Source organism: Anopheles moucheti, chromosome 2, assembly GCF_943734755.1.
Source record: "Anopheles moucheti chromosome 2, idAnoMoucSN_F20_07, whole genome shotgun sequence".
NCBI classification, from domain to species: Eukaryota; Metazoa; Arthropoda; class Insecta; order Diptera; family Culicidae; genus Anopheles; species Anopheles moucheti.
In genome coordinates this window covers 52,746,721-52,768,677 of record NC_069140.1, presented here as the reverse complement: position 1 = coordinate 52,768,677, position 21,957 = coordinate 52,746,721, and the positions used below count along the sequence as shown (strand labels likewise).

At 42.5% G+C, this 21,957-nt stretch overlaps 3 protein-coding genes across 3 annotated transcripts; 1 reads left to right on the top strand and 2 right to left on the bottom strand.

The window, feature by feature from the left end:
- Position 1: 1 nt before the first annotated feature.
- LOC128296806 (mitochondrial nicotinamide adenine dinucleotide transporter SLC25A51) lies at positions 2-2,181 on the top strand. Its single transcript, XM_053032292.1, has 3 exons — positions 2-781; positions 846-975; positions 1,053-2,181. Exons 1-3 carry the CDS (start codon positions 303-305, stop codon positions 1,335-1,337), a joined length of 894 nt encoding a protein of 297 aa, XP_052888252.1. The 5' UTR covers positions 2-302; the 3' UTR covers positions 1,338-2,181.
- A 293-nt stretch (positions 2,182-2,474) lies between these two features.
- Positions 2,475-4,574, bottom strand: LOC128297912 (putative fatty acyl-CoA reductase CG5065). Its single transcript, XM_053033627.1, has 4 exons — positions 3,949-4,574; positions 3,310-3,855; positions 2,960-3,217; positions 2,475-2,881 (listed from the first exon to the last, which is right to left on the bottom strand). Exons 1-4 carry the CDS (start codon positions 4,572-4,574, stop codon positions 2,707-2,709), a joined length of 1,605 nt encoding a protein of 534 aa, XP_052889587.1. The 3' UTR covers positions 2,475-2,706.
- Positions 4,575-17,287: 12,713 nt separating this feature from the next.
- On the bottom strand, positions 17,288-21,850 carry LOC128309684 (ATP-binding cassette sub-family B member 6). Its single transcript, XM_053046126.1, has 5 exons — positions 21,675-21,850; positions 19,197-20,469; positions 18,954-19,129; positions 18,593-18,798; positions 17,288-18,503 (listed from the first exon to the last, which is right to left on the bottom strand). The coding sequence occupies exons 2-5, from the start codon at positions 20,407-20,409 to the stop codon at positions 17,549-17,551; spliced, it is 2,550 nt and encodes an 849-aa protein (XP_052902086.1). The 5' UTR covers positions 20,410-20,469; positions 21,675-21,850; the 3' UTR covers positions 17,288-17,548.
- Positions 21,851-21,957: the final 107 nt, after the last annotated feature.

Here is a 21,957-nt window from a genome sequence, read left to right as displayed (position 1 = left end):
CTCATGTGATTTGAGTGGTAGAAATTTGTTATCCAAATTTGGCCTCAAACCCACGGACAATATTGTTCTCCTGGTGGTCATCACTTACATAACTACCAGAATTTCGGCATTTCTGCACGTGTGCTGGATGGAAAAATGGTAGCCATAGATTGCCTGGTGACGGGACATTCGGCTAATCTATAGCCATGCTGCTATGCAAGTGCGGGACAATCGCTGCGGATTTTTACAACACATACACACCTGTTGGAGATAACAACAGCTATTGTTTTTGATCGGTCCACAGCGTTTGTTTGGTGATCACCATGGCGATTGTTCGCGCTGAACCGACTGGGGTTCCCCCAACTGTGACAACCGTGGCCAATCCTCCTGCAGTACCTATCTTCTGTTGGCGGGAGTTTGCTTGTGGGTGGGGAGCAGCCTTTGTAAACATTACCGTGACATACCCGATCTACAAAATGATTTTCCGGCAAATGCTGCACGGAGTGCAGCTAACGCAAGCCTTCGGGCAGCTGCGTAGTGAAGGAATGACCTATCTGTATCGGGGTATTTTCCCACCTTTGGCCCAAAAAACAATATCCCTGTCGCTAATGTTCGGGGTGTACGACAGCACACGGCGGCCACTGGTGGAGTACTGTCACGTAAATCCTTACACAGCCAAAACAGTAGCTGGAATGGTGGCGGGAACATTCGAAGCAATGCTAATGCCATTCGAACGAGTGCAAACGCTGCTAGCGGATGCGACCTATCATCAAAAATATCGCAACACTCATCATGCGTTCAAGTAAGTGTTTTACAAAATTGTAACATGACGGCATTTTAAAGTTCTTATTTTTTTTCGCTTGTAGAATAATCATCCTGGAAAATGGCTTTAAAGAGTTATACCGCGGCTTGGTACCGGTTCTTTGGCGCAATGGACCATCGAATGCAATGTTTTTCGTGTTGAGAGAGGAAGCCGATAGCCGTTTACCAAAGCGGGTAAGTAAAAGTGCTTTTGTCGTCGCTAACAAAAAAGGAACTGCCGACACTTATCTTACCTTTCGGTCCACTTTCAGGTTTCAATAGTTTCGCAACGTATGCAGGAATTTGTTGCCGGAGCCTGCATTGGTGCATTTATCAGTTCGCTGTTTTATCCACTGAATGTGGTGAAGGTGACCATGCAGTGCCGTGTTGGAGGACCTTACGATAGTATGTGGACAGCATTAATGCAGGTGTACAATGAGCGAGATCGACGGTTAAGAAATGTGTACAAGGGTGTCAGTATGAATTGCACCCGCGCGTTTTTCAGCTGGGGTATCATGAATACGGCTTACGAACAGCTGAAAAAAGTGTTCTATTGAGATTGAGTGTAAAACAAAATCCAACGGTCCTGAGGAATGGTATTACGCTACGCTGTAAATATTTGAACCATTGCGGTTGTTATATCGCAACGTCTTGACAAACGTAAGCACCAGTCATACTAGGTGGTGTGATCTCAGATCACAATTCTCCCATTTTACTCTTCGCTTAAACCAAACCATCTCCGTAAACACATAAGTTCCCCACTATCGCGCGTTTCCGCAGTTGCATTTAATGCGATCCTGGTGTACAGACGAGATTTCTAGTTGTTCTATCATCGTTAAACACACGTGCTTAAAGTATTCTTTTGTCGTTTTGGCCTCATATTGTAAATATATATAGGTATGTAAATAATTGTAGAGCGTTCTACCTACACCACATCCCCCCGGTATATTCGTTTAGGTGTAGTGTAGTAAAATTGCATAGTAAACAAGGAAGGTAAACGTTGCTTTAAGCGCAAAAATAATCCCAAAGGATGTCCCAATATTATTGGGTTGTGTCGTACAATAAAACGTTCTAGTTCTACAGTTGCAATAGCGATCTAATAAGTATAGCATGCGGTGTGTGTGTAACAAAGGTTAGATTGTATATTAATGGTTTCGCATTGCGATATAAGGCGTGATCTGTACCGAAATTCGCATTAATTTAAATAAGAAAATTGCCATCTTCAGCACAAATCGTATTTTCATATGGGATTGTGTTGTTCGCTATGTTTAATGTGCAACACGTACGGAAAATTGTATCCCCAACTTAGGAAAATTAAGATTTATTGCAATCAACAAAAGAATAAAATTGTTTGCCTGTGTGGCGAATTGATAATTCTAATCAAACCTTTTAGTCCAATTAGTCCACCTTATCGTTAATGCCATGGTAATTCGTTACATGTATGTTTAACAATTATGAAATGATTAATAGAACGTAACGTCGATTTAAAAAAAAAACTTTAAGCAACAGCAAACATATGTTTACGATCTTTAATTTTGTTCTGTAACATTCTTAACGGGTTATATTTTTTCATAAAAATCTTTATTGACACAGTAAATAATAATAATTATCCGATAAGCACACAATTTCATTGATGCAGTAGTGCGTTCGTGCAAACAAGTTTGCCTTGCGTTTCCTTTTTTTTTCTGAGCTACCTGTCGAAAGTTTGTTGTGAGGTAGTGCAGTTTGCTCTATCGTACGAGCATATTATCGTGCCGAAGAGAATTTGTGCCCAAACACTCCCAGGAAAAAAAAAAACAAATTATCGAGTCATAGTTATACGCTTAACAACTCCTAAAAACTATCTTTCACAGGCGCCATTGAAAATAAGAACTCACTGACATACGGTACAGAACATGGATCCTGTAAAGTTATAACCGAATGAAATCAGAGACCCTGTCGAACGGTTCCGGTTGTCGAAGCGGAACTGCCACGCAGGCCAACGATTGCAGTGTCAAAAACGAACTGTATCGAACCGGTAACTACCTCCAGGTAGGTCCAGAATAGCCACAGCCCGAACGCGTACAATGCTATCTGCACAATCTTATCCATGATGTAGAGTCTGCGGAAAAAAAGAACAGGCATGTCAGTGCTGGGGCATTAAGTGTCGGTTCGATGCGATGAAATGCGATGATCTTACTTTCGCAGTAGCTTTCGTGCTTTGGGCAATGATTCCGGTGCTTCTTTCAGGATGTATTGCCGCGCACCGAGGATGAAATCATGCAAATAGGTCTGGTAGTTAATTTCGGTGACATCGAAGTAAAACCGTTTCTGATCGTCATGTGAAAGCCGCTGGTATAAGGATTTCGCATTTTCGCACCGGAAAATCCACTGTTTCGTCGTGTAGTATTGCAGTATCGTCAACCCCGCGGATATCCTTTTCTGCACCTTTACCAAACTGATGAAACGGTTGTAAGAAACAAACGATTAAACTCTAGAATGCAATATCCAACAGATCTCGGCCAACGGTCTAACAGTTCCAACACTTACAAGGGTTTCCGACGTAGCAGCACGAACAAAAAGTCTATCAGATAGGCAGGCAAGTAGTGGAAAAAGATGACGCACAGCAGGTGGTAGAAGTAGTTGGACTTTATCGATCCATCCGGATACCACAGGGCGAAACAGAAAGGATTCTCGTTCAACACAACGCGACCCATCTCCAGCACCTCGCCCCAGCTGATGGGATTTTCGGACGACGAGGTAAGATTGTAGTACATCACGTCGTCCTTACGCGGATTTCTCATGCGCTCGGTGCCGATGGCGATGATGGCGTTCATCGTGATGTCGACTGGCATAAAATCTGCCAGATAGTCGCCATTGCAGTGCATGCTCCGAATCACACCGCGTCCGGCACCGATCAGCAATCCGGTGGGACCGTTGGTACCTTCGCCCCAGCCAGGAAGCGGTTCCTTCATGGCAGCCGTCACGATCGATGGTCGTGCGATCGCGATCGGTAGCTTGCCCCGGTACTGGTATACCATATCTTCCGTGAGCGCTTTCGTGTAAGCGTACGTGTTTGGCAGGTTGTTCAGCAGTCTGTTGGGGAGAGATAGAAGGCAAAAGTTTACGTGAAAATTATGTGTGACACACGTGCGAGCACGAGTACGAGATAATCGTACGTCTTCTCACCTTGGTGTAATGAGATCCAAAATATCATCATCCAGCAGACCAACCATCTTCGAGATGCCTTCCGGGTTTTGTGGTGCGGGATAGTGTTTCTCCTCCAGCACGGCCTCATTGCACTGGCAGTACGAGGTGGAAACGTGAATGAACGATACCAGCTTGCGCATCTTTTCTGCCAGCGACAGCACCCGTATCGTCCCGTTCAGATTGATGTCCACCGCCTGGCGGATGTGTTGATCGAAGCGCACGTTAGCGGCACAGTGAAACACCATCTCCACGTTGTCCACCAGCTCGCGGTGATCCTCCTCGCTCAGACCGAGCCCATCGCTCAGTATGTCGCCCCGGATGAGACGAATCTTGGCCAGCCGATCGCCATGCCTCTCGCGCACATGATCGAACACTATGTTTTTCACGTACTCCTCCTTGCGCTGGGCCGGATCGATGCCCTTTTTGGCGCGTATCAGCAAATAGATGCACCGTATATCGCCACACTCACGCAGCAGCTTCTCCACCATGATCTTGCCCATGAAACCGGTCGCACCGGTGATGAAGATCGATCGCCCGGCATACGATTCGATGATGCTGGGCGATGCTTCTTCCGGGAGCCTCGTCATCATGCGTCCGTCGTCCATCGTGCGGATCCGTTCTCCTGTTGCTGGATCCTTCCTGCCGAAACGGTGTCGTATAGGCCAGCAAACTCCGGTTCAGCTCCGGTTGAGTCGCGTGATCGAACGTGTCCTGGGATGAGAGGCAATCGAAGCGCAAATAGGTATTATTATTGACTCAGTGCTAACATAGCTAAGAGCATCAACGCGAATGATGTAATGCAATATCACTATAGCTTTACCGTCGTGACTCACGCACTACGAGTCATTAACAACCATTCTCAAGGTCGGAAAAGGTACAATGATTAATTTAATATAAAGTAGTAAAAAAGAATGCTTCTAGTAGCAAACTAATTAAATTCACAGTATAAGCTATCAATCAGCTACGAATCTCTCGTCGTCATGTGTCGCACGCTATCACGTTTGCATACATATCGATCTGCACGCCCTCCCACTGGGAAGATTCGTGCGAAGTGATCGTCCTCGGTTTCCAGTTTAATATGTGTAAAAACTGGTCTGTCGATCGTTTTCTGCACTGGTTTCATCGATGCTATCGTTCCGCCGGGAAAGGTTTGGCAAAACATATTGCCCAACGGTTTAACATACCGATTAATCACAGCTGTTAACATTGTCGTCCAGTGTCGACCAAAAGTGCTGTTATATCATCAGCGTTAAGCTAGCGAGTCGGTGAATTATCTATTGATTATTTTCTCATCGTCGCACGTTTACACTTATGGTTCAGTTTTATTAACACTTTTTACAGCGCATCAATACCCAATACTCTGGGACATATCTGTTAACCCTGCTACGTCTGCAAAGGTGGTAAAACACAAACAAGTTTCAATAATCCTGCACAATATTTCAGCACACAAAATGTAAATGCCCAGTTGCTCTATAGTTATGAAGCCTTACGCAACTGTGGCTTTTATTATAATGGTACATCTTGAGTACACGAGCGTCCAGAGTGATTCCATTTTGTTGTAAACCTATCCTCTTTGTGTTGAAATTACGTTTCTTAGCGTAATATAGATGTAAAAGTAGATTAACTTTAAGATTCTAGTTTTTTGCGTTGTTCAGGTTACGAACAAGCGTAACTAGTGCAAACAATGTATATATGCAACAAAAAAGTGATCAATAACACTGCAGGTTAAGGTGCGTCCTCTTTAGCACGACCTACAATTAGTGACCACTTAATATTCATAATAAATTTGCTGCACAACTGTAAGGCAAAAGGCGAAGGTGGGGCACCGGACCGGAGCAGTACATATTTCACTCATTTATTTGCTGGATCGTGGATATTACGTGGATAACGTATAGCTTCCCATTATTGTGCAGTAGGTTGAGAGCACTGCCGGCGAAAGACTGTCCCGCGACCGTATCGTGAAAGATATTTAAAAAGTTATTAATTAACAACATGTGCTTGCGTCTCACGCAGTGCACGTGTGGTGTCTGAGCTGCCACATTCAAGTTCTTGCTGATTTATGCTGGTGAAGAAATGGTAATCGTTCCCCGGTTCAAGGGAAACTGGAAAGAAAAGTATCAATTGTACTGATATAATGGGCAATACTGCGATGGACCTATCCGATGAACCTAAATGTTGCAAATGAAACCAGTCGTCCTTCGGTGAATGTGAAAATAAGGTAGCACACGGAGCGCTGATCGGTCTCACTTGGTAATATCGTCCCCTGCTGTAGATGGTGCTTATTTTCCTCGCTTTCCGTATCCCTCATAAATTTTGATCTTGATACTGAAATCTTCCAAACCGGTATCAGCAGGTCAAGGACGTGTGATGGATGAAGAATAACTGATTACGAAATGGACTTTAGTAGGGAAACACGTCCTAAGAAAGAGATTCTCATGAAGTAGCCCAACACCCAAACAGACGTCCCAGTTTCGAATCGCTGTCCTTAGCAATGACAATCCATGATGGTACCGCTTTGGATCTGCCGATCATCGGTTATCATGGACTTGAAATTATTAATAAAGGTCACACCGCGGGAATGCTGTAACGCCAAAGGCAACGCCAACCTTGCAACGAACTAAATCGCATATGCTAATCTATTTACAATGCGCACCCATTGGTCGTTCACCTCGTGCCGGCATTTGAAACAAAAGACTTGATCGATAGCGACACAAGCGACGAACCCGGCCGCCGCGGTGATGGGTTTCAGTTTTCCCGTACCATCCGAACTGCGCTATCACCAATTATTTGCGATAAAATTGGAACTGACAAGGACGCATTATGTTTCCAGTGTATTGTGTATTGTGACCATCCGATGCGATCACCAGGAAGCGTCAGTTCTGTTCACATCAGTTTATTAGTAAACTGAAGGTATTCCAAAGTGGTTGGGCTGTGTCTCATCGCACAGTGAATGACTTGAATAGCAAAGGGTTCAGCACATATATCCGCCTTCCACCAAATGGTCGGTAGCTTCATTGGGTAGTCGTGACGCGTTCTGTGGACAAACAGGAATGAGTCGCCGTCAAGTGTTACGCGAGGCATGTACGTGAAGGCAAGTAAATTAATTGACCAAATCACTACAGAACCTTTACGAATCGTTTCAATATTTGTACGTAAACACTTTGCCAATAAGCGAAAATAAATTTTAAAAACGTTCAAATTATATGTTAGAAAAAAAACAGAGAATGATACTATTATTAGCGCTCTTTTAATAAGCACACGATTCCATTCCATGATAGGTTGATTGTTTTTGCAAGAAACGTTGCATATTACAACACTTTTAATTTCATTCCGACCATTGCTTGTGGTCAGTAGGCATTGCTCACATCGGTGCATTTGCGTAGTGGGAGCGTGCGGAGAGTTACATTACGTGGTGATAAATTTGTCATTTAGATGAACAAAACAGTGCCAGTTGTTGGTATGGGTCGGTTAGGTTAGAAAACAGATACGCAAGCTGCTGATGGCTGTTGTAATAAGCCACCGCACACGACTCATCATTTCGCCTGCAGCATGCAAATGCATTATAAATCATTTCCACTATGTACTGACACCAAAGGTGTGCCAGTTTCCTAACACTATACGGCCATTAGTTCGTATCCTAATCGACTTCTCAAATCCAGTCCAACAAGGCTTGGCTTGGTTTACATCTTCTGTTAATTTACTACCTTAAGATAACGATCGTTTTATATGTTTCAGTAGTAATATGCATAAAGTTTGTTTTTGTTATGATGTTAATTTAATTTGATGAACATAAAAAGACCACGATACTCGTAAAAAAATGTTCATAGCTCTTTTAACATAGCAGACTTAAGTGCTAAAATTAGGACGTTTGACGAATAATATTGATCGTATTTCAATCAAATAAGGCCGGAGGCATAACTTTAAGATCCTACTCATAGGATTCCATAATATGCAGTAAGTTTAGCACTATAACGGACGACCTACTCATAAGCATATCGGTCGACATGTTTGCGAATATACAGAGTCACCATGAATTATACATGAGCAGCAGCATATTCTTCGCGATGGACTGACTTTCGCCAATAGTCGATAAACCGCAGCGGCAGCGCACCATCCGTCCACGCTATTGCCTGTGGTGTTACCACAATGGCTGGGATGGCTTTGAAAAGTCTCCAGCCAAACTTAACCTTAAAATGTAGGCTTTACGAAAACCCTACCGAATTGAACCGAAATCTACCCAAGGTCATCCAATCAGTTTCGTGATAAGAGGATTGATTCATGAAAGATGATCACCAACATCACTAATACAGGCGAAGTTCGAGAAAGGGTTCTATTTTTTGTTGGAAAGTATAAAATTAAACCCAAACTGCGTCAAGAACTGGAAGAAAACACGGGATGTGCTGTAGAAGGTTAAACAAAAAAATCCAGAAGGTTTTTAAAGAAAGATCCAAAATAATGAGCCACATGGGAACGTTTCCTTCTTCAACTATTATTTGGAACACCAAACATTGGAATCATATGCGCAGTTTAGTTAATTGAAAAACCCACAACACCGCACAGAATAGTTCACTATCCCGATGAGCCCGTAAAGCTATCACCCGTAGTTTTCCACATTCTCAGTTCCATGATTTATAATGTCGCTTTAATTCACGTACTGGCAACCATACAACCGTACAACGTAACGTAACGCTTGCGGAATACGAATCGTGTTGTTATCGTACCTTTTCACTGCCCTATGATCACCTATGAGCTTGTCATTCGAAACGCACTGCAATCACTTCATGTACGCATGTCTTTCGTTTTGATTGGTCAGAAAACTATTTTCACCACATCACACACTGTGAATAAAAATTCTCACTCGAGTTGTACACCCGTCGGATGTGCTATATCACACTACACCGAACTGCAGGGTCGCGGCGAATGACGCTGGTAACTCGTTCGGACACAACCGTACCGGGGAACCGACCGCTTGCGACTGAACGGCGCGCACCACAAAACAAGTCAGATATAACCTAACACACAGTAACGCCAGAAAACCAAGCGCCAAGCGTCACACCACCAGGGTCTGCGGGCGTACAGTTTGCTGACGGGTGCAGTAGCGCTCGGCTCAACCAAATATTTACAAATTACAGGAACGTCGTTCCCACCCCTAGTTCCTGCCCCACCTGCACACGCCGGTAAGCCGACCCACCGTTGGCGGGTCGCAGTTCGCAAAATTTTCGTTTTATTTATCCACACCAGTCCTTCGGTGCGCTCGGTCCGCATTCTTCCGGCCCGTGCTGGGTCACAGCACCAAACGCGAGAAGAAAGGTCACATCTAGGAAAAGCCCGCCATGCCATGCACCGTGCACTTGGCGCATATATCGTTGCGCCCGGGGGGTGGGAGATAAGGTTGTTACGTGAGCTGGCCCAGCACAACATCGTCGTCGTCGTCAATCTCGGGGTCGATCGGTACTGTGGTGCTGTATATCTTTCAGGGTCATCCTGGCGCGACCCAATTCTGACCAGCTCGTTTTTCCAGTTCGTCCTGCAGACGGGTGTGTACCACTTCGGGTCGTACAATTTCACGCGATCCGTTCGGCAGAACAGGGCTGGAAGATTCCAAGCTTACTTCGATGCGTGAATGACACAGCCGTATGAGTCATATGGAAAAAGAAATCATGACCTGCAATTGTGACGTATCATTGCGCTATTTTGCGATGGGCTTTTATGTAATGAGTGAAAATTGAAATTACATTAAGGTTTTAGGCATAACAAAAACTTTTGCGATTGATTCGGCAAAGGGAGCGTTGAATTTAGATTATTTCGGTCTTACGATCAGCACATTAAATAACTTTTATTTCAGTTCAAATTTCTGTATACAGGGGTGGCCCAGTGGCATGTAGTGGCGCCGGTCTTCACACGACAGAACCGAGGGAAAATCCCATCCGGGACGATCCCCCGTAGCAAGGACTGAGTTTCCGGCTACGTGCTAAAATAAATTGATACGGCTAAGGCCGTTCTAAACCCAAAAAAAGGTTCTGCGTATAATGTCTATAAAAATATTAATAAAAGTGTCTAAATCGACGTTAAACGATGTTTATAATTATAGGTATATCTGCTTCATGTCGGTAATACCACAGTAGACCTGAAAAAATGGCGTTCCATCAGAGCATTGAAACACCAAGCAGTGTATTGATGGTATTACTGTAACAACAACAGCATTATGCAGTGTAAAAATTGCCAACGGTTCGGCCACGGAGCAGCAAATTGTTACAAGCCACCAAAGTGTCCTGTGGCCAAGGGGTCAACGAACGGGGCACAAGCTGAAATGTGTCAACTGCGGAGTTAATCAGCATTTTTTTCCAGATACCCAGATTCACAGAGCAAGAGAACACCCTGACAAAAGCAACGTCAAACTACCAGCACGGAAACAGGCAAATTATGCAAGATTTCCGAAATATTTTCAAAACCCGTTATCGCAGCTTTCCCAAATCCCAACCGTGAATACGCACTCAATTCGCAATCCGCAAAGAACACAAACTAACGCAAAACCTAACCGTGTCAAATCAGAGCGATCTCTTTAGGCTCGATATGCTTGAATAAAAATTCACAGAATCGTTTTAGTGCATTAAAAAGTGTTCAACCAAGGAACCAAGGACTCTTTTAAATCGTTCAAAAATATTGCTTTCCGTAATGGCGATGCACGATTTTGCACTAAGGGCCGGTTCGGATCCAGTTTGACCGGTTTGAGCGAAACAGGCGATCTCAAACAATATCACTTTTCATTCGGAAATGCAAATCGCATCTCCATCCAAAATCAGGAACTAATACAATATCTTAAGGAAAATAATATGGATTCATTTCGCATTGTAGCAACCCTTCTTAAACCGAGCCAGAAATTCCCAATTCCCGATTACGCCACGCACAGTTTAGACAGCACAGACGATGCCAAAGGAAGAATTTTAAAACGGTCAAATTTGTTCAGGCATTTTGTTGGACAAGAACAACACTGAAGCTACCTTGCTAAAATGTGAAAAAATGTTTAAAATTCTATACAGTTTTCTGCAAAGAAAATCGAAACTAAACTTTAAAAATAAGGTCCTTCCCTATAAAGCAGCAATACGGCTAATAATTACATATGCGTCTCCAGTCTAGGCAGATTGCCCTAACTACTATTAAAAAAGAAACAATCCAAAGAATTAAAAACAAATATCTGAAAGCCATACTAAACGTTCCTCCTTGGTACCGGACATCCTTATTACACGACAAATGTAAAATACCACATATTACTCAACATCTTAAAAATATTCAGACCATCTAAATACCAAAATTCGAAATGTTATATTCCCCAACAATACCAGTGTTAAAAATAATCACCATACAAGATACAACCAAGTCAACACGACTTAATTACGTTAGGTAGGTTAATGTAACAGATAATACTTTAGATATAAGCTTAGCCTAATAATATAAACTTTTTTTCTCGAACTTGTTGTTGAGTTTTTGTCTGTAAAGTTTTCCTATACATAATTTTCTAAACGCCTTCCAGGTACAGCAATATTCATTATACATCGCAATGGGAGCGAAGTTATTTAGTTTGCGAGGAAAGACGCAAAAGTCGAACGCAAAAGTTTTATAAATTCTTTGTAAATTACTACTGTAAAAACAAAATGTTCATTGTCTTAACTACTACGACATTGCTACAGAGGATTCCAGTCACAACGAGATTCGATTTTTCTTACAAGAATACAAAAAGCAGCACTTTTTATTATATAACTACAAGATGATTCAAACTTCATTTTTAACGGATCACGAATCGTAAAAGAAGAAATTCCTCGGGTAGCAGCTCGCTCATCGTCATATTGTTAGGTCCAAATTCATATCAATATATTTTTCTATGAAACTGAAACACTCTTTGAGGTTATTCAAGTTCGAAGATCGATAAAGTAAGCTAATTTAAAATAAGAGTTTGGGGCAGCCCGGTGGTGTCTTGATAGCGGCGACGGTTTGCCCACGATAGGATCGATTCAAAATCGGATCCGGACCAAACCCACAAACACAAGACTACGGGTAAAAAAAAATAAAAAATATAAATATTCATAAAATAAAGCCAGAAATAGCAGGCCTCTGGACATCTTGATGTTGTTATGTCGATAGGAGAAAATAGGAGTAAAACTATGTGGTTACGTAAGTATCTCTTGGAAATTGCTGGAAAAGCTGTAGTTCAAATCCTTAGCATTAGTTTCTAGTAGTGCATATAACTATTAAATATGTACAACTATTAACTCGATAGAAGTATTATACTTTCTAAATAAATCAGTAAGATAGCTACTGCTTTTACCATTTGATTTATCTAACACAAACTGTGTCACGTTTAAGACAATTAAATTTTTCTTTGCCAGAAGGATTTGCCCATTTTTTTTTTAAGTTAAAACCACTTTTGTAGTTAATACTACTCTAATTGGGACATCTAACCAAAACGGCATGTGGACATGATGCCTGCCATGTAGTGGGCAGTTTACTGGCTTCACGTTTAAGGTACCGCCAACCCCACAGAGGATCGCCCGAGGTAAGACTGAGGATGTCCCACTAACCTTTATCCAGCTGGCACTGTCGTGTTTGCGGCAAAAACACTCGATGTAAATATACCGTCAGATGGTAGTGTACGGTAAGCGTTCATTTTTATTACACCTACTTGATAAACCAACAGCACATTCAGATATTGCCCACCTCTTACGTACACCATGAAGAAGCGGGGAAGGTTCAAGATTCAATTACTGAAGATATGTATCCCAAGATGCAGCGGAATGTTGTTGGGACTAAACGGTTCTAGAAAACGCACCAAAAACAAAGGGCTCCAACCGATGGTTCTTCCTCGATGGTATGGTGTGGTTAATGAATTTTGCATGCCTATCGCCGCCCATCTTGCGCGAGGAGGTTCAATGCATTTAACATTCCATGTACCATTGGACGACTGGGTTGCATTTTGTCCTCGTTCTTCTCCTACTTCTGCCATGCCGCACGATCGTTTCGGGTGGTAATTGTTGTAAAATTAAATTGCACTTTCGATGTTTATCTGTGCATGTCGAATGGCGACGTAAAGGCGATTGGAAAGGCTAATCGGTAGGAGAGGTGCAATCGATGGACCTTACGGTTTCTCCTGATGCAACCAAATGAGGGCCCACTCCAAAAATCAGATAAGCCACATAACGCAGGGCTTTTAAAGTGGCGGACACGTTAAATCTATCAATTACACATTACGAACCGCAAATAAAAAAAAACCACAGCTTCCGTTACATGGCATTGGTGCAGTTGCATATCGCGGGTACGTAATGTGCAATCCGTTAAAGCGCCATGGCTGCATTACACAAACCTTTTTGTTAATTTCGATACCTTACGATAGCCTGTTGTGGGGTTAGGAAATGGTATGATCTTTTGTTTAATGTATGTGAATTGCTAATGTGGCGGTATGTGATGGTGACCTTCGTTAATTAATGTTCGTTGTTGTTAAATTCATTGTCGTTACTGTCACCGAATGATGCGGTTTACCAAAAAGCTTTCTCATACGGCTTAAGAATACAGTCAATACCCGAGTTACGCGGTTCCTCGACTTACGGGGATTCGAAGATACAAATAGGAGGTTAAAATTTAACATTTCGCGGAATTTTATATGCAGAATTTAAATTTTTAGTTTAATTTTTTTTGAATATACTCAAAAACACGTTACATTTCATTATTATAAAAATTAATGTTCATACAATTTTGTTGTAATTCTTCAAAAAAAAAAAACATATAAATTTCAATTCTGTAACGAGGAAACAAATATTCGATCCCTTAATATGGCATATAAACGATGTTTTAGAGGACACTCTAGATACGCGATTTACTCTGAAACGTATAATTTGCGTATCTCGGGTATCGACTGTACTACATGTCGCTTAGTAAAAGGTACACTAGAGCAACGAATCAGTTTATGTGTGTGTGTGTGCGCGTGTGTTTGTTTTACATTATTTGCTGAATTTTAATCACAAAGCACCTTCATGAATGGACCGTTGCTTCTCTCTCACTCCGTAACGTCCCATTCAATTATTTATCATTCTTCACTCACACAGTGCCACACTAACTTTCCGCTGATCGATGGGAAGGGAAATCCAACGACTTGCACAGGTCATACAATCACTTACCGCCGAGGTCACGATGATACCGATACTGCATCAGCGAGGCAGCGAGAATAAAGCACCGGTTGAGGAACACGTTGCATAAAGCACTCCAAGCACAGCCCTACGATGCAACGACGATTAAAGCTGATTTAATGCAGCTTTGGAGATCGTGATTCTTGCGGAGGTATGCGCATTTTATTCCAACCAAACAATCATACGTGTATCAGCTGTCCAGTTTGCAGAATAATTAAATTGGATAATAATATTGTTATAGGCACGTGAATTAATCTATTACATCTTCTTGTTTGGAATGGATGGAACAAATTTATGAGGTTAGTGTCGATGAATGGTGTTTCACTCGATGGTGCACCCCGTGCAGCTTACAGGTCAAATGTCACCATGTCAAGAATGTTGTATGATTCTCAGCCTCTCTTTTCCGATCGATGATTAGAAGAATAATTAGGTTACACTCCGAAGCCCTGCCCTAAGCGGTCCTATACCGTCAGCCGATATATCAAGTACTTCAATTAGTCTTGGAACTCGGAGACCTCCGATCCTACTTAGTTTGTGTAGTAGATGATATGCTACATTCGTTCATCCAATGTACAAATTATCCATTATGATAACAATACTGAAATGAAAACGATTTTTTTCATCCGTTGTACTATTATTACCGATTTAAGTGACACAACTACAGTATTACCGGCAAAGCGTGACATTGCATGTGAAGCATAATTTACCCCGAGTTTGCATTGCTATGCAATTGCATCATTCCACCCTCCAAGCCGTGTACATTCTTACCCTTCTCGTGGTACCAACCAGCGCAAAACCGTGTGGCTAAATTTTGTGTCTGGCGACGAAATAAACGTATCATTTGTTCTAATGCCAACAATAATGTGTGATGATTGATCGTAAGAGCTGCCAGGTGGTTGAGGTGTGCCGGCTAGATCGTTGCCAAATGCAACCCCTAAAGGTTTCCCCAGCGCCGAACACACTCTAGGTGTGCTGGAAACAAATAAAAACCGGCCATTCGGCGTACGTTGTGTGAAGCGGGCGCGTTCATTACGCACGGTGGACACTTGGTGGTGTGAGAAGTCATTAGATGTAAGGAGGCCCGCCGGCTTTGCAGATCATTAATTCTGCGCACCCGGTGGTGTCTGGTGTCGATGATGCACTACTCGGCAACACAACTGCAAGACGGTTAGTGAAAATACAGTACAGCACCTTGTTTTGTGGGTTACTTTTGCATTGGGGTTATGTGTACCGGAAAGCATTGGCAAGCATTGGCAATTAAAATGTGCTCCACAGCACGACAATAAAATGGTAAACCCTTCCTTACCAACCAACAGAACAATGCACTAAACCGCCACTTACATGCACACATAAGTGTGCACATGCTTGCACAGTGATCGTTGAAGGTTGATAAATGTTGATAAATGCAGCCCAACTAGCACCGGTGTAACAATTCTATTCTTTGAGTTGCGGTTTTCTGGAGGTGCCAAGCATAATTACAAACAGCAAGATACCTAACGAAACAACCTCTTTGACTGCTGCTAAGCGGGTTGTTTTCGGTAAGTTAAGAAGTGATCAGGGAATTATGGCATGCTGGATTTTCCGTCAAAAATTGACTGTTTGAATCAAAATTATTACTTTATAAGAAAAAAATGTTAAACTAAGTTCAAGCTGCTGTTAAATTTCGTTAAAAAAAACTTCGTTTATGTTTTGTTGATTGAACTCATTGGAACAAACATTGAATGTCTGCTTGTTCTACCTCTTAGCTGCCATCACCTCGCTGCACAGCATAATTGTTCTATCCATCTCTATAGCAACGATGATAAATACACATCTGTCTATTACACGCCTCGTTGATCAATTCCGTCCAGACGTTTTAATTTTGAATGTCAAAAGCAAACAACGGTCGCTCAATGTGTGATGATCGAACGAACCGAATACCACTCAAACCATGCGCATTAAACGATCAAATATTTACCTTTCCTCAAGGCTACTAATCGGAACGCCAAAATTTTTAACAAACTAAAATATATGGGAGTGCTACTGTTAATTTACTTACCTCATTTGTTCCGTTAAAGTTCTAGCGAATGACCCAAAATGTGTCTGGTGCTAATTTCTCATTGAAAGGTACCTTCGTGAGATACAGCACATGGCAGCACCACCTCGTTCACAGACAACAGCGCAGCAGCGAGATAGCGAAGACATACTTCGTCACACACGTTTTAAGGTCCATGTGCGCCGCAATTAGATGGGAGCGTAATGAGATTTTTTTTTATCGTCCACTGTTTAATGGCGTTTAGCGTTTAATGCTCCACTCTTCAGCGTAGTCAACGGAAACTGTGCGACGGGCATCTAAGGCGTTTAGACACGTGGTGGTGGTATGTGTAACAAGAAAAAAAATAATAAAAGATCAGTTTCATCTATCTCGTTTGGCTTTGACTTTGAAGTTCAGCTGGCGTGCTAGGGCGGACCTGGGAAGAAGAGAAGGGAAAGGAAAATACGATATATGATCGTAAAAATGTATTGGCAAAGACAGTCCCTGACCTACAGCGCCCATGCTAAATAGTCCATTTCGAAACACGTTCATCAAACGATTTACTCACCGGGTAGTTGTTAACGTACCAGACACCAACATGAAGCACGATCTTGTTTCGTAAATTGCCTGTATTGCAAGACTGACCAAGCAATCGGTGGCAGAAGAAAAGGCCCCTAAAAACAGTAAGGTTTATCAAAAGGAACTTGTTTTACTGCTCAGTTAGTGATGTATGTATGCTAAATGGAGATCTGGAGAGGTCCTCTCGCAATGGGTTTAGTATTTCTTTGGATCATTGAAACTTCGGTAAGCCCTCTACGAATAGGTTCCGTTTTCTACGCGATAGACCTCTCTTGTATATCCTATCCCGCGATATGGTTCAAACGAACCCTTTATTGGAGCACTATCAAAATCACTTCACTTCACTTCACTAGCTCTTATCACTTGTTCGAATAAAACGTCCCTGTGTCCCACTTTCTTTCATATCCTGCGTCCTTTCAACCTCATTAGCGTTCTGTGTAACATGTTAACTTCCGATTGATTTTCTTCCCCGCCTCGCTTAGTAAATAAGACAAATTTGTAAAACCCTTGTGGCTAACTAATTAAATGAAATAAATAAATAAATGTGTTGTTATCTTTTTATTATTTCGATGATTTTCATACCAGTTTATGAATTACTTAGAAACAAACGTTACAGTAATTTTGCACATAATTGTGAACAACTGTTTTAAAATGGGTTTGCTGGAATTGATTTCCCTAATTGAGGTTTGCACATTAAACTATCACATTTTACGTTTTCTTCCTGTTTTAGCATGTCCACTTTTTTTCAAACGATTTAGCAGAATGGACCTTACCATGAATAGTTTCAACATCACTGTTCCCATTATTGGTCTCAATGATGATGATGGTGATGATGATTCGGTGGTGCTATTGCAGGCAATTTGTTCGGTGTTCCATTTGCTACTTGACCATTTGCATCTACCATCCCGTCATCCGTAGCATTAGGACCTAGTTCTAGGTTTTTCAACTGTTGATTCCACATGTCCGCGTACACTCCGTTCTGCTCGAGCAGCATCTCGTGCCGTCCCCTCTCGACAATCGTGCCTTCCTTCAGCACAATGATCTCATCCGCATGAATGATCGTCGATAGTCGATGGGCAATGATGATCGTTGTCCGATTGGCACATACCTTTGCCAATGCCGTTTGGATGTTGCGTTCCGTTTGTGTGTCCAGTGCGCTGGTGGCTTCGTCCAGCAGTACGATAGCCGGCGACTTAAGGATGGTTCGTGCGATTGCTACACGTTGTTTTTCACCGCCGCTTAAACGCAGTCCACGTTCACCCACCTGCGTTTCATACTGTTCTGGGAATGTTAAAATCCTTTCGTGTATGTCCGCACTTCTGGCCGCCATTATGACGTCTGCATCTGGGGCACCGACGCGGCCGTACTGAATGTTGTACTTGATCGAATTATTAAATAGTACCGTATCCTGTGGCACTACACCAATCGCCTGCCGCAGCGAAGCTTGGCGCACAATTTTAATATTCTGCCCATCGACCGATATTGAACCGCTATCGACGTCGTAGAATCGGAACAGGAGTCGCATGATCGTACTTTTACCCGCGCCTGATGGACCGACAATGGCTACGGTTTTTCCTCCAGGAACGCTGAAGCTAACATTGCGCAGGACAAGCCGTTCCGCGTTGTAACCAAACGTTACATCATTGAATTCTATTCTGCCACGTGCTACTGCCAATCCCGGTGCTGATGGTGCGTCCAGTACTTCTTGCTCTTCGCGCATCAAATCAAACATGTTCTCCATGTCGACGAAGTTCTTTTGGATTGCGCTATTAAATAAATACGAAATGAATGTCGCATGGTTAACATATTTTACAAATAACTAAAAAAAAAGCTTCAATATTCCAATGCTACTAACCGGTAGAAGGTACCGAACCAATTAAGCGGTACGTAGAGCTGAATTATATAGCTGGCAAACAGTACATAGTCACCAACAGTCAATCCTTCCTCGTATACGACGAGGTATGCACATAGCATCGACCCAGCAAGCAAGCCACCGCATACAATCACATTTTGCATCGTATTGAGGATGTTTAACGTGATAATCGACCGCCATTCTTCGTCCTGCAGTGAAAAAAAACCCATTCAATACACAAATTCAAATTCAATTCAATAATTTACGGTTCCTAAAAATACATGTTGAGTAGAGTTGGTACTCAACAGTAATCAACACTCTTTTAATAGCATACATACTATGGGTGCTGATAAGAAACACTTACCTGGAACTTGAGAATTGCGTCCCGGTAACAAGAAACTTCATACTGCTCAGCACCGTAGTACTTAACCGTCTCAAAGTTCAGCAGCGAATCGACGCTTCGTGCCTTCTGCTGATTATCGGCCAAATTCATTCGGCGTTGGAATTTCGTGCGCCATTCCGTTACCATAATGGTAGCCACTAGAATTGAATGGACCTCTTTTGTAGATGTTTGTACTCTGCGCGTATAATAGCAGCTCGAACTTACCGATATACAATGCCATGGTGAGGAACACGATGAATCCAAACCACCAGTTGAATGCCGTGATGAAGAAAACGACCGCGATCAAAATGTCCACTATTGTCGGAGTGATCGAAAACAGAATGTAATTCAGCAAGTTGTTAATGCTGTCCGTGCCACGGTCCATAACACGCAGCACTTCGCCCGTTTTGCGGTTCAGATGCCACCGCAGCGATAAACTGTGCAGATGGCGAAATAGTTCCAGTTCAATTTCGCGCGTCGTGTACTGCTGAATGCGGATCCACAGGAAGCTGCGCAGATTGTTGAGCAGTCCCATCGTTCCTGTACCACCACCCTGGAGAAACTTAAAACCAACGTACAGCAGAATCCAATCCCAGCGGAACACGGCCGGCTTTTCCGTTAGACTGTCGACAATCTTCTTGTTGTAAATCTGCACGTACACGTTAATTAGACGCCCGGCAATGAGCAGTAGGAAACAGAACACGACGCGAAACTGTAGCAACACATCCGTTTTGGGCCACAAAAACGGCAACAAGGTTCGCATCTTACCCCAAGCGTTACGGAACGTGGATTGATTTTCCTGTGCCTGGTGGAGGTTTTGGTACTCGTCGGTGAATTGTGTTGATGTTATGCCGGGAGCCTTAAGGCCGATCACAAACAGCAACATGGTGATCGTGTACCGTGCGACGAACATTCCGAATTCCACCTTGTCTCGCAATGTCTCCAACCGGAACCATGCATCATGGTAGTTCAGATTGATGAACGCTATGTTCTGTACAATAAACAGCATAGTCCAGAAAATGAGCAACACCAATCCATGGCCACGTGTTGGTACTGACGGTAGCTGATAATAGCGCTCCTTTACAAGCAGCACGATCGAGTAGGGATACACGAACAGCGCTACGGCGATCGACAGGATCATGAAACCGTACACTTGTGCTCCTTCGAAGATGAATCCTTCCAGCACGAACCTGACTACGGTGAGCACCGGCATCAAGAGTAAGAGAAACAGTTGGAAACGGTACAGACGTGACTTTCGTATCCGTTGTGTGTCGATCTCCGTTGAATGGCGCAGGTACATAACTAGCTGCAGTGTACCAAAAATGAGTAGAAATCCTCCGATCGATCCCATCGCAACCGTATCCATGAAGCACTGCGATACGCCATGGTTGTACCAAACCACGTCCATGGACGTGTTGGTCGGACAGTAGTGGATCATCGTGGAGAGGTTCACTAGGTTCTGCACAGTGATCGTCAATATATCCAATGGTCGTTGAAGCTGTAAGATAAAGAGCAATATTGGATGAAGAGAATAATGAATGAAGTGCAATACGTTAAGAACCATCGAGTAAGTTTCCGACCTTGCCACGCGTTCACCTAGTACTGACTGCCTCTTTGTAGCACTGGCCGCAATCTCTTAGAGTGTCAGAATAATGTGATTAACGGAAAGAATTAAAAGCATTGCACAACGAAACCCAATAATGATAACAACACCGGCATCTGGGCCTCTTATCGTATTACCTACTGTTGCAACAGGTATATTGAACATACGTACGGATCATGCATAAGCTGTAGATTTTTCACTTTGCATAGGTCACGACTTGCTACGATTTTATTATCAATTCTAGAATTCCTTTACATTGCATCAAGCCGCTTCCACTTCTTGGACATCGTGTACTAGGTTAGTGTGCACATTAACAAATGATAACTTTATTCCTCATTAAAGGTTCTTCGTTCCTTTTCCTCGTCGTTTGTTGTGAAATCTCTTGCCAAAATCACAAATCATAACTGCAGCTTATCTTGTTTGAAATGCCTTACATTGTGCCACCGTCAGTAATGTAGAATAACTGCTTCCACGGTTAAATTTTTCAAGTGCATACCCACAGGAGGCAGAAATTTGCTTATCGGTTAACGCCTAGGTAAGATTACAGTGACTAGTTTCAACACTTCACAGCCAATGAATGCACATATTCGCCAAGATACAGAGATATATTAATCCGCATGACTAATGCGTCTACAAAGTACAGCGATGTGCAATATAAGATAACATACACATGATTGTGTATGCGAATGAGCATATCGAGTGTAGGACATCTTTCAGTACAGTAGTTTGCACACCATTAAAATCAATAATCAACCATTCCTTTACGATTAACGTAATACAAATTGGCATCAACCAGAGCAATTCGAAAACAGGTACGGCGTTGATAAAAGTGCGATATAGAAACAACATTTTCATATTAGCTCTGCTGCCTTTGTTTACGGATCAAGAAATACATGCCTATTAGTTTATCGTCACCGTTGTTGTGGTGACGGTTGTGTGGTGACTTCACCGAATGGATACGCAGTAGCATATTTGTTACATCACGGTGACGGTGCAAGGCTTTCTCCGTCGGAATTTAATTAGCAAAACTAGACTATTAGAGCAACACATGGGTCGAGTGTTTGGAAAGAAGTTTAAAGTTTACCGTTTTGCATACTTACACCAAGCGATGTAAATCCCACTGAGGGATAAGGTTTTTATGTTTTTATGGGAAAAGAACGTCCAGAAAAATGCGTTTCAGACACTAGAAATTATATTACTGCAAACACTAACACTGATCTCTCAACACTGTGAACTTCGAAAGCTTTACTAGCTCTCTAATCAGAACATAAACTGAATGTTATATGTTTCGGTCATATTACTGACTTCATGATTAATGCACTTTAGCCTGCACAAAACTTCGACTGTACTGCGTGCGGTGCCGCAAAATTTGCAAGCGAAGAA

Bases quoted from the DNA above. Each gene is read 5' to 3' on its own strand.
- LOC128309684 (XM_053046126.1), bottom strand. From the start codon at position 20,409: ATGATCCACTACTGTCCGACCAACACGTCCATGGACGTGGTTTGGTAC. The intron at 19,130-19,196 runs GTAAGTTCGAGC...ATTCAATTCTAG, and splicing joins CACCATGGCATTGTATATCG to TGGCTACCATTATGGTAACG. The intron at 18,504-18,592 runs GTTAGTAGCATT...TTTATTTAATAG, and splicing joins TGGTTCGGTACCTTCTACCG to CGCAATCCAAAAGAACTTCG.
- LOC128297912 (XM_053033627.1), bottom strand. From the start codon at position 4,574: ATGGACGACGGACGCATGATGACGAGGCTCCCGGAAGAAGCATCGCCC. The intron at 3,218-3,309 runs GTAAGTGTTGGA...CCGTTTCATCAG, and splicing joins CTGCTACGTCGGAAACCCTT to TTTGGTAAAGGTGCAGAAAA. The intron at 2,882-2,959 runs GTAAGATCATCG...TTTTTTCCGCAG, and splicing joins GCACGAAAGCTACTGCGAAA to ACTCTACATCATGGATAAGA.
- LOC128296806 (XM_053032292.1), top strand. From the start codon at position 303: ATGGCGATTGTTCGCGCTGAACCGACTGGGGTTCCCCCAACTGTGACA. The intron at 782-845 runs GTAAGTGTTTTA...TTTCGCTTGTAG, and splicing joins AACACTCATCATGCGTTCAA to AATAATCATCCTGGAAAATG. The intron at 976-1,052 runs GTAAGTAAAAGT...GTCCACTTTCAG, and splicing joins ATAGCCGTTTACCAAAGCGG to GTTTCAATAGTTTCGCAACG.